At 36.7% G+C, this 12,680-nt stretch overlaps 1 protein-coding gene across 1 annotated transcript in view; it reads right to left on the bottom strand.

The window, feature by feature from the left end:
* RFX6 (regulatory factor X, 6) overlaps positions 1-12,319 on the bottom strand; it is a gene marked incomplete at its 5' end in the record, with an annotated part of 34,146 nt that extends 21,827 nt beyond the window's left edge. Inside the window, 3 exons of the mRNA XM_010148228.1 lie at positions 2,760-2,837; positions 10,580-10,641; positions 12,196-12,319. Coding sequence (XP_010146530.1) covers positions 2,760-2,837; positions 10,580-10,641; positions 12,196-12,319 — 264 coding nt within the window. The remainder of the gene's footprint in view (positions 1-2,759; positions 2,838-10,579; positions 10,642-12,195) is intronic.
* Between the last annotated feature and the right edge of the window lie 361 nt (positions 12,320-12,680).

Here is a 12,680-nt window from a genome sequence, read left to right as displayed (position 1 = left end):
ATTTTTCAACTTAACAAATATCAGAAGGGTAGCATAGGTGCGAGTCCATAAGGTCTTTACCGGGAAATACATAGAATTTTTGATACAGCAGAGTAAATTCAGAGTAGAAAAAAATGTATCTAGAATTTACACTTTTTGGGAAAAATCATAGTGATTTTCCATTCCTTTTCACCACTGTACTATTTGATGCAGGTGGAATGCACTCCTGAGATCAAAGATTTCCTGTCAAAAATGTGGTGCACTATAGTGAATGTCCTATTAAGAGTCCAACTGACAGATTGCCAGTGAAGTCACTGGACTACCAGGCAACTCTTCAGTGCATAAATTAGAAAGCACACATTTAAAATTATAGCTACTAAACTAGAGAATGTGTAATGATAGAAATTCTAAAGGATCAGTAAAATGATAAATGTTTGATTATTGCTAGATCCTTTTCTGCTAGCTGCCAACTGATAAGATACTGTGAGCAACGTGAAGCCTTATAATCATTAGCGGCAATATTGTGATTTCCTCCTGTTGAGATGCTCTGCTGATAGAACAGAAAACCAGAGGCTGGGCAGTTGTGGAATTCCTCCTGCCCAGGCCAAGCACAGGCACCTGACAGTTCCTATCCCATGATTATCCAGCATATGTTACCTGCAGAGTTCCCTTGGTTGTTATTAGATGAGTATGGAAGAAGACATCATTCAGTTGATTACAACATGGAGAAAATTAGCTCCATAGCTGGATGTGTTTGTTATGGACTGGATTTCGACATGTGCAGCAAAATGTACGCAGAATGTACAGCAAAAACACACAGTAGCACCTGCTAGCATTGCTCCTCCAGAGCCTTAATTCCTAGCTAATGATCGCTTTCACACCATGCTGTGGATACTAATGATTTTTGGTGTTAGGTATGCCTTCTTCACAGTGCAAGGATATTTTAATATTTAAAGGAAATGGGAGGTCAAATTTACAGTGGAACTTAAGGATTCAGGCATCTGCAAACCTGTGTTTAAGGACTATTGTACTCAGTTCAATTACTTAAATACATGATGAATGACAATTCAGTTTGAAATGGCAGTAGAGGGTCTATATTTAGGCAGCTGAACTGAGGCCCATTGCCCCTTTCTAATCTTTTGACAAGCTGCCATCTAACATGCAAGCCTTGTAGTAAAGGCCTCCATATGCCTGTATTTGTGCATGGGCATGGCGTGGTCTGATACCATCATCAACCCATATCTTTTCCCTGCCTACTTCTGCCCCAAGCTTGATCCAGGAACCATTTTTATATCTCACCAATCAGAACAGTTTTTATGACACATCATTATATGCAGCAGCCAGCAACTGAGAGATTCACTCTCAATTTTGAATCCTCACACTGCCTGACTCTTTCCTTACCAAGTGCTTGCTCTTAACCCCAGGCTACTGCATCACTCTCTTCACACATACAAATCCAGCCACAGTGATGGCTCAGACTGTGCAAAATGAGCTTTTGAGCTTCTGTTCTAAATCAGCCAGGAAGGCAATTTGACTGCTGGACCCTGAAAATTCAACATCTCATACATGAGAGCATAAAAGTTCTAGTGGATCCTAGTGAGTGCTCCTGAAAATCTTCGTACCTGTGCCATCTTTATGTGACCACATAGCATTGGAAATCCAGCCATGGGGAATTTTGCATAACCTCCACTTTCTTTGCATTCATTGCTGCTCGATTGTGCAAGGACAGAGCTTTACATGAAAAGTAAAAGCTGACAAAAGCTGAGGACCGAGTGATTATATTCCCTTACATGAAAATAACTGTCATTTAGTCAATTAAATTAGCAATTTGCTCAAGATAATTCCGTATTACGAAAGAACCTCATCTCGCAGTGTACCAGCAACACCTCCACAGCTCTGGATAAATACTGGACAAGGAAATGGCATATCCCAGTCTATTATACCTTAAGTCTTGCAGTGGAGAGACACCTCCTTTTAAACATCATTGGCAACATTACACTCAATTTTTTACACTTGCCCTATTGTTTGGAAAAAGTCTCTTTGGATATAACCTAAATTTGTCAGCAGTTGGATTTTCTGTGTGTGATTATAAACTCATTTATTCCTTTCCTTTCTCGGAGTCCTCACTTAAACAGGTATACTGCCGTAGACAATGAAAGCCATCATTCAAGCCATATGTGAACAGAGACATTTGTTTTACAAACTATTAATCTTTGGCAAACCAACAGGCAGCTATCGTAACATATTGATCCTGCTAGCTGTCCCTTAAATAAATATAATTAGAGCTTCCTGGGTAAGGTTTAAATTGATATTAGCCAGTCAAAAGACCTGCAAATATTATTCTACACTGACCCCTCCCTCCTGCCCACAGGTGCCAGCTTCACACCATTCTTCAGACGTTTCATAATGGGAAGTTGTCCTGGGGAAAGAACTCAGAGGGTGACACACAAGCAAACAAAATGAGACAAGTGTTCTGGAAATGGAGTTTTGCTGCCTTACACTAACTTGAACAAATTCTCTACTGGTAGAAGTCAATGCAGTTCTACACTGACTGAGGTGGGGCCATTCTGGGTGATATCAGCAAAAGATCTAGATCAACAAAACAAAATCAGTGTCTTTAGGGAGAAAACTGCTACCTAAATCTGGGAATGTCAGACATTGAGATATGCAGCAATACTAGTTCTGATATCAACAACAACTACTGTCCTACAAATACCTTCCTAAGAGAAAGTTGAAGTTAGACCTTCACTGACTAAGTCTCAGGAGTTATGGTATTGTACCTGGTTAAGCCTTTTCCAGAATACACAGAGTGGTAATACGCGCTACTTTCTTTAATGCCAATTCCATAATAGTGATATCTGTGGGGAGAAAAAAGAAAAATAAAAAAGGAGTGTTTATGAGTCACATGTCAAGTCAAGCAAACTGACAAATTGATCTTCAAAGGTTTCTGAAAACTCTTCCTTAACTTCTCTTTCACTGACATGGAACAGAATCTGGTCTCATCGGAAACAGTATTGTCATGATTTGATCCAAATTTCAAGGCTGGGACCTTTTTTGAATTTAAAACTATTATTGTCTTACAAGAACGTAGCTGGAAGAGCAAATCTCCTAGAAACATGCTACATCTCTTTTCCCTAATACACATTCTCTTTCATTTTACTTCTTTTGTTGAAAGGGTGCTGGGTTTGATCTACTGGGTTTATCTTATCAGGCTTGCCCCTGTTCCATTTTGACACTCCCTCAGAGTACTTTTCCATTGAAAATAACTAACCAGTGTACCCTATAAATTAGTGTTCAGCCTCCTATGACTAAAAATGCTAATAAGTCATTCATTCATTCTTTCAGGTTGTACGGTGACCGACTGCTGAAATATTTAGCTGCTTACGCAGTTGTCATCCATATTTGCCTTCCTTGCTGCTCTCCTAGAAATTATTGCTCCCAAACAGGGCTGGAAGAAGGAAACACACCTACTGCTCAGCCTCTGCAGTGCTGAGCCAAACACCTTAACCAAAGACACTATAGAGGGTGGATTGGTGCCAAGAAAACTGTCTATGCTGTAGACACTTACTACTTTCCACTCACCTTGCTAGAAAAGAAGTGACCTTCAGGTGAAGGGCAGGAGAGCAAACTGGGGGCAGCTCTTTCTTTACAGGTCATAGCAAAGTTTGCTTGAGTTCATCTATCAAAGGTGATTAGGCCCTGTCTTATGAATTCCACTCAATAGATTGGAAAACTGATTGCGTTAAACCAAATTTGTCTAAGAACATTATGGACAGCATACTCAAGATCCTGTTTTTTACTAAAGTTAGCTTGAAAACATCCCAGCAGCTGGTTCACCTGAACTGCTTTAAAGTAACACTTGTAGTTCAAGTACATTGCACATAAACCAAGCCTAACATGGAGACAACCTTTGCAACATATTGCACTAATTTCACTGAAACCTCTCAAAAACCTGAAGAAATTCACTGTTAAGACAAAAAGCCCCAAACAAATAGTTCATAGAACAAATAAATAAAAGTTTTCAGTTCACCTCTGCTCTTCCTGGTGATGCCCATTAAAAAAAAATCATGATCTTACTGTTTGTTCTTGTATAGGACAGTCACAGGTAAGAACAAAACCCTCAAATGCTCAATATTTGCAAAAGTGACTAAAGGCATTAGATACACATTATATTTTAGAAAATGGTCACTAGGTTATATATCTGCTTAGCCTAGGTAGCTTGGAAAATCTCAGCTGAAACAGTCATTTTCTTTCTGGACAGGCTGTTGTGTGCATTCAGGATTTTACAGCCAAGAAATGTGACAGCAAATGGCTGCTGGTAAACATAACAGATTTTTCTGTTGGCCTGAAACTGGTGAGTTTACAGAACACCACTAGATCACAGTAGTACTTGGCAACCCATAGGAAGGCCAAAATTTTCTCATCTATTTCTTTACTGTTAGTTTTCCTGCCCTGTAAGTGGGCAAGGGATGGTGAGGTGGTGAACTAAACATTTTAAAATATTTGTTAATACTCAAAAGCTCAGCTATAAGAACATCTGCTCACAACAATTCCCTCTTTATCCATTAAAGTCGAGAGTTGACCGATCAAAGCAAAGTGACACCTCAAGAGGGTTTAGGATGACAGTGGGACCTTTCATTATATGTCATAAAGCTGGACAGTTGACATCCATTTCACATACAGTACTGTGTCACCTATGTTGTGAATTAAAACCTAAGGTTTTCAACAACTACTTTTGCTTTGGGAGTCTTAAACAGATTGACTTGGACTAAAGACCTGGATCTGGAAATTCCTAATATTTGACAGCGTTCTGACACAAATCCTAAAGGCATGAACTTTTTTTTTCTTTCACGAAAATAATGTAATTTAGATGTGACACAAGAGGTATTGACAATATACATATATGGATTCTTTGAAATAACAGTATTTACTTAGTCTTGACATTGCAAAGGTTGTGCATCGAATAGGATGAAAAACAAAATAAAACTGTGACCACTTATTTAATAGTGTTATCTGCACATTTGTCATTGGCTATGTAAGCAAGCAGTTGCCTGCATCTCATTCCAACACCCTAAATTTCCCAGTTTCAATCACATGCCATTTTTAAACAAAAATAAAGCTTCATGCTTTAAACACAAATTTGGAATTCCCTCTTGCTAAAGTTGGAATGGGTCACAGGCAAGGAAAAGCATTACTTCTTTACAAAGTTTGGAATCAATAGTTAGATTCTTCAAAATCTAATTCAATATTGACATATTTGGGCTAGAAACAGGAAATACTGCATGAGTTGGATCCTCATGCTTCCAGTGGTAGGCAGTATACATATTCCTGCCCTAGAATGCCCCAAAATATCAGAATTTACCATTGTGGCATTTTGCTACATACAAAACAGTATTTTTCTGTACCTATTCAGTATCTTAAAGGCATTATCATGCTGATTTCCTTCAGTGAGTTGTGTAGTTAATTTTTGGTACCAAAAAATACAACTTTCAAGTCATAATTTAGCGAGCAGTTGTGTGGTACTTAATTGCTGGCTGGAGTTAAACCATGACATGACACAGAAGCAATTAAAAAAATTATAATCTGTATTTTTCAAGCTCTGTCTGGCATACTTTAGACAGCAAAAAGCTATAAATATTTTTATTCTCTTACAAGCCAAAGTAATTAGCTGAATAACTTATTTTGGACTCCCTGTTGAGAGTAGTATACCCATCCCAGACACACCGATAACGTCTTAAACCTATGACTTCAAGTACCTTCTTTCTGTCTCTTTATATGCATATTTCTATGTGTATAGACAGTATATATGTATTCTACTGTATTTCTATTGTGTCATTAATAAAATTAAACTGGTCATCATAAGGAACTTATTCTCAGTTTATGTAACAAACCTTTTAAAAAACAAGCTGAACTGCTTTCCTCTTTTAATTTCAGTGGTTTGTTGTAACATATGTTCCTATGCAACTAGTAGCCCTGATTTTAGCATACACTGACACAAGTGATAGCTGATAAGGATACGATAGGCTTAAGCTGTTCAGGGACTTGCAATAACTTGTTATCACAGGGCCAGCTGCCATATCAGTTTTATTAACCCACTAAATCACTCCTAATAAATAAGATAATAGTTTTCAGACACGATGGATAAAAGCTAAGATTCATCATTGATCAAAGTCTACATAGAAATTAAATTGTAACTTGAACTGAGTCTTCTGTGTCTATGGCCTGAGCAGTATGTACGTTTTCCTAAAGAGCTGCTCCAGGTAATTCATGTACTGTGAAGATCACAACTGAACTCCAGCAGTGACCACAGTACAGTCAGCATTACCAGTGCAAAGAGGCAGATTCAGAACCTGCTGCACAGACAACTTTGCTTATGAAATACTAATCTAAGACACCACTTTGCAGTATTTATTGTGCTGGGTCTTCTTCCACTCAGCCTGAATATAAAATCTTCCCCTACATTCAGCAATATGGAGTGATTAGCATGGACATGAAAGATGAATGAACTTTGTTAGCAAATTTTCTCTTAGCTGGAGTACCTTCTTGGCCAGATGTTCAAATGAGTGTTTTAGCAGACGCTTCTGCACAAATGGGGTTTTGGATGTAAACACAAAGAGAGGGAGAGACTCTGACTTCTAGGAGTTCTAGGATTTATGAGACCCATTTTTAAGTCTCTCCTTCACCCAGAACAGGAGATGACAAATGCTGCTTGGAATCGGAGGAGGAACACTTGTGTATCTCACACCTTCGAGTAGCACCTGTATCCCACACTTAGAGCAGAAGTTCTTTCTCAAATCCAATTCATGCTCATGGGAGTCTTAGAAAGAGTTTGATCTTGTTTTGCTGTGGGAGAAAAACAGCTTTTGTCACCTTGAAGGTGACGGAAAAGGGAACTGATTTTCTTTGCTTTCTTTTGACCACAGCCAGGCTCTATCGATAAGTTACTGTGCAAGCATGGAGTGTGCAGCACGGAACTCTGTTCCTGGGGAGTTAGCTTTTCTTTGCAATATAAGAACAATACTTACATTGGAGAGGAATTGTCTTTTCCATTTCATGCTTTGGCAGCACCTGGCTCAGTACAGCCCTGGACAATGATCGGAGCTCCGAGGGAATACCACAATACTGGACATCATTGTCAGAAACAGTTAGTGCTATTACTGCTCCTACTAACATTGTATCGAAATAATGATAGCCACAACAGAAATAAAACAATGTCACTACACTACCATGCATTAAAAAAATAGGATATAATTGCTAGTAGGAAGTGTCTGTTACCAGTCCCAGTAACCCAGCTTTGTTCCTTACAGAAACAGCTTACAACATTTACAGTCCATTCTGACACAGAAGCAGAGGGTATCTGAAACTGATGAACAGTCCCTTAATTTCATTATTAACTTAATGGAAACACTTTTGTAAATGATACTTTTGTGATTAACTGCTACCTGGTGAAAAAGAAATTAATTTGCTCCTCAGTGAGACTTTGGTTCTGAGGGGAATATGGTCCACAACATCAGAGAGAAGGAAATAATAATCAGAGATTTTTAACTTATACTGCCACTTCTCCATGACCACTTGCTTCTGTATTCAGTCTCTGAAGTGGAGATATGGTCACCTGTGCCTTTTGTGAGGCCTTTTTTTGCACAGCAAAAAACAACGTAAATGTATCTTAGTGGAAATGACAATTGCAGAGGAAAAGTCTCTGAGGAAAATGGGAAAAAAAAAAAGTAAAAAATGCCAGATGTTCAAACAAAACCTGCTGATGCCTCATCCCTTTGAGGAAATTGCTCAAGAACAGTTAATCCATATGAAAATATGGCACATAATACCACCAAGGTCAGTAGGGATATGGGATCTGCTGAAGAAATGCTGGGCATGGCTAATACTGTTAAAGGGGCATGTAGTGACACATGTCCTAACACAATTAATTTTGTAGCTACATTCCCACGTCAAAAACTAGATTTGAAACATATCCCTTCACTTAATAGACAGTGTCTTACTGTGCTTTAAGTTATGCAGATATATGATACGTTTTGGAGGCTTGGATTCTGATTGGATCTCATTTATCAATTTATTAGATATGTCAGATCAAAAATAAAATAAGCATTTGGGAGGCTTATCCACTTGTATTCTCTCATTCATTATAACTTGAAGGTGATTCTCCATATATGTTAGGTTATGAACCTGAGTAAGACTTACTTAACTGAGGCATTGATGAATTAGTAAGTTGACAAAAAAATTCCTGCACGTATTGTGAATGCCAGATTTCCTAAAAACTTAAACACAACATCAGCAGAAGCTGACAAAGTCTCTATCAGCTTATAACTAACCACATCACAGCAGACAATATATGAAATCCCTCTTTTCCCCCATAAACAACCTTTCTAACAGTAATTCTCCTCAAAACCCCTCTATTCATCATCTGTAAGTCATCTACAGAAAAGAGAAATTAGCTTCAGATCCAGTTTTCCTCTATACAATACAGATTGTGTAGTCTCTCCTAAAAAAAATAATCTATGGATTACAAATTCGTAAGACTGACAGAATCTATGAAAGAACTGTTCCCTGTTAAAAAAGAAAAAATATTCTGTGCAGGCTTTATTTCCTTTGGATTTTATTTTGATTAATGATTATTTAAAATAAATGAGACATACTCGAAATATAGAATGTCTTCATAAAAATTTGGAATTGAAATTCTTCCCCACCTTTGTTTATATTCCAGCAAAACCTAAAATTCACAAATGACAGCTCCTATGCATTCTTCAGCAAAACTAAGGTGGAATCAACTGGCTATTTCTTTTATTTCTAAGGCAGAAAAAAAAACAAGCGTAGAAACATGAAACAACGCCCCAAAAGTATAAAAGTAAACAATGCATTTTTCAGACATTCCTAATACATTTCAAAGCACTTAGGAAAACTAGTCTTGCACTTTTTTTTTCCTTTTCAGTCTCCTTTCATTTTGAGTTTTGCATATAAACTACTGACAGGCAAGAGTAACTTTGTCTTTCAAGGCTAAGTTTTTCAAAATAAAGATTTTTTCCAAACAAACAGAATGCTTGAGTTTCTTCTATAGCTACCAGTATTCTGGTTTTCTATCTTATTTATTAGCAAAATGTTTCTTCAATAATTTTCTGGGTTTTAGTTTTTTTACAGTAAGCCATCAACCCTATGCTTTCTTCCGTCAGTCAGTGATACCTCTATTTATCTTATGGAGTTAAAGGTAGTTAAAGGCATGCATCTCCTAAAAGATAGCCATTAATAATAAAAGTTTAATTTCTGTGTATACACAGAAAGCTGTACACAATATCTGTCCTAATTTGTTCCTCATAGCAATGTCTTATATTTAGGAAAACCTGTTTTGAACTCAATAGAAATATATATGGAGAAAGATGTGGTCTAAATTTTTTGGGGGACTGGAAACCATGAAGATTTTTGAGACTTACTTTAACAGAACAAAATTATTTCAGTAGTCCTGTTTTATGTAGAATGATATGGGCACCTTATTTAGGTTTAAATATTTTTAAAAAATGGATATTGATAAAACACTGAAATAACAACTTAAAGCACAGCACTCAGAAAAGCTCAGAGTCAGTCTTAGTTCCAGGACAATACAGAGAACTATTATATTTGTGACTCCCCAGGCAGAGATAGAAGTTTCCTAGAAATACCTAGCTCATAGCTTGACACTAGCAATGCCCTAGAGCATTATTTTGACTTCTCTACAATCCTTACATCAATACACCACAGAGTGCTTCATTTCCTTAAGCAGCAGTATTCGCCCATTAAAAAACAAAATCATATTTGGTACAATTCATCAGTCCTTCCTCAGCCATCGATATCAGGATATAGGAGGGAGTGTGGATATCAGGTAATATGCTGATACTGCTGTTCATCACAGGTGTACAATAACTTTATCATGGCCAAAAGAATAATGCCAGAACCAGAAATAATAAAAATTTCACCACAGTTGATATACATAATTATCTGGGATCTATTCCCACAGCTTAATATTCCACAGATCAAATATACAAATTAATTGGATACATTATTTATGAAATGGCTGCACTATAGGTTGTGTAATTTCAGAATTTTTATAAACTGCTTCACAATAAAAAGCAGATGTATACCATATTCCAAATTTAATAGAATGCTTTTTTCTAGTGTCTTCAAATTAATTCATAATGTTATGTAGAGAACACAACAAAAGTTGTTAGATTTGCAAAAGGCAAATAAAATCATAATTAAATTGCACATTATATGTAGAAAGATGAACAGCTGTAACAAAAATATCTGTATTATACAATGGGCTTTTTTAATATATAACATTTTGACATGTATTTGCATTATATTGCATATTTGCATTACATAAATATAATGACAAGGTTTAGAAGCTTAATCAGTTTCATTTAAGAAATGATGCCTGCAGTAATGTTTTCAAACTCAAACTCTGTATCAGTTTCACCATGTACATGGAAGTTATTGCTTGCAGCTTGTCATCTGAATAAGCCCCCCCTGCCAATTAGTATATATTATGGAAACATGGAAACACATGTCATTCCTACAATGTATTCCATAAGCGGGTACGCAGATAATTGTGCCTTACTTTGAATGGCCTCTTGTTCCAAGCCGCCTTGTGGTAAGGAGAGGGAATTTCTGGCGAATGGTCTGAAAAGAAAATACTTGTATTTATTTCTAACACTGGTATACTTTCTCAGCAATCTGCTCATAGAAAAATCGTAGAGTAAATATATAGTCTAATGTCGTCCATGAATATAAATATCTATGACACTGATGTCACAACCTAAACAATTAAGCATGTTTTACACTGCGGGGATCCTTCCATCCTTGTTCATCTTGCAGTGTACCTCCAGTCTTCCCACCCATAAGCTCCTTCCCACCCTTTCCACCTGCTCTTCTTTCTGTTTTCACTTCTACAACTTAAAATCTAAATTTCTTCACCAGGATCCTGTTTCATTCAGGTCCCTAGAGTACATCTGTATCTTTTGCTTCAGTGACCTAAACAGAACCAGGGAAAGATCTGCCTTCTAGCTATTGTTTCAAAAGTCAAATAACTAAAAATAAATTAATTTTAGATTTGAAAAGTGTCACCTGAAAGTTAAAGCAAGCAAATATTTGCCTCACAGGGACATCTGTGTCCTCCACTATCAAAGTGCTGAACAGTCTTATTTATGCTCACTGAAACCCTATGAAAGTTTCTGCTACTTCTATGCTGCACATAAAGAATTCATTTTATATGATTTAAACCAAGTCAAGCAAAACATTCTGTCACTGGACTCCTGAGATTGAGATTAGTGCCCCAAAACAACCTACTCTTCATGTAAAGAATGATGATAGAGGCAAATGGTTTATTAAATAAAAAAGTAATTCAGAAATGGAGGTGGATGCATCTAATAGATCGCTGTCAAAACAATGTTTAAATGGAAAGCTATTGTCTTCTTCATTTAAACTGAAACTGCGTAATAAAAATTAGACATACACTTTCTCAGTATATCCAATTCAAGAGGAAAAAATTAGTAAGTGAACATTTTATGAACTGGATTTTAAATCCATTATTATTATTTAATTAAATTAATGCATTTTGCTATGTATGAACAATGACTAGATTAGCAGTGTTTAAAAAAAGATGATCCTTGAAGCATTTTTGGTTTCCTGTTTCACTAACTACTCAGGATTTAATTTGGAGAGTTCACATCCCCTTTTCATTAAATGATTTCAGGATTAATTGTAGGGAAGGGTAGAAAAGAAGATGAAGCAACAATTTTTCATTCAGGAGCTCTTTGTGTTATTAATTTTTATACCCCTTCTTGTATTGCTTCTTGTGTCACATCTCACTTTACACTGCCTTTAGTATAATTAAAAGTCTCTTCCATGTCAGATCTGGTTTTGTGGAAAGAACCCTATTAATGTCATCACCAAAAAAGAAGAAAGAAAAAGGCAGGAAAAAAAAACAAAACAAGTCCTGGAGAGAATGCTTTTATATACATATAAAATTACAATAAATCAAAGGGAATTTCAGCTTCACTCTCCTGCAAGGTGGTGTCATGAAATCCTTTGGTATGGAACACTGTAGTTAGTTTGATTCCATGTACTTTAGCAGTAGAAAACATGTGAAGTTGAGAGGCATTTTGACACCAGTGTACTAAGTAGTCATTCTACCAAAGAATTAGCTAACAAATTATGAAGGCATTTTCTCTATACCTTCCCAAAAGTTGCAGCACAGGCAGGTTCCAGCTTCTCTTTTCTGCAGAAGTCTAAATAATGTGCATAAAGGATGCATCTTGGTAAACAAACTCCCTCACAAACTATGTAGTTTTCTTCCAGCCTGTAAAGAGAAAGAAATTGCCAGAGTAAAGAGCAACATGCCACATCTTCCACGTTTTATTTTTCTTCAGGTTTTTGGTTTTGGCAACTTGTCTTTTATTATTTTATTGAAGATTTCCATGACAGCAGATGAGTTTCTACTGAATGAGACAGACATTAGACACTAACTCCACACTTTGTGCCGAGGGTAGTTGCAGAACATGGAAAACCTGTGGCCAGGTTCTTTTCTTAGTGAGTCTTTTTTCAATGTCCGGACTTACATGCTTTCTATAAATTATTAAGTGGTACTCATCTAAGATGATCCAGCCTTGCTCTGAAAATAAGAGCAATAATTAGATTACAAAAGACTTGGGTTTATATCT

Source organism: Eurypyga helias, unplaced genomic scaffold, assembly GCF_000690775.1.
Source record: "Eurypyga helias isolate BGI_N326 unplaced genomic scaffold, ASM69077v1 scaffold27663, whole genome shotgun sequence".
Classification (NCBI taxonomy): domain Eukaryota; kingdom Metazoa; phylum Chordata; class Aves; order Eurypygiformes; family Eurypygidae; genus Eurypyga; species Eurypyga helias.
Note: the sequence above shows the minus strand (reverse complement) of the source record. Positions and strands in the feature narration are given on the sequence as shown.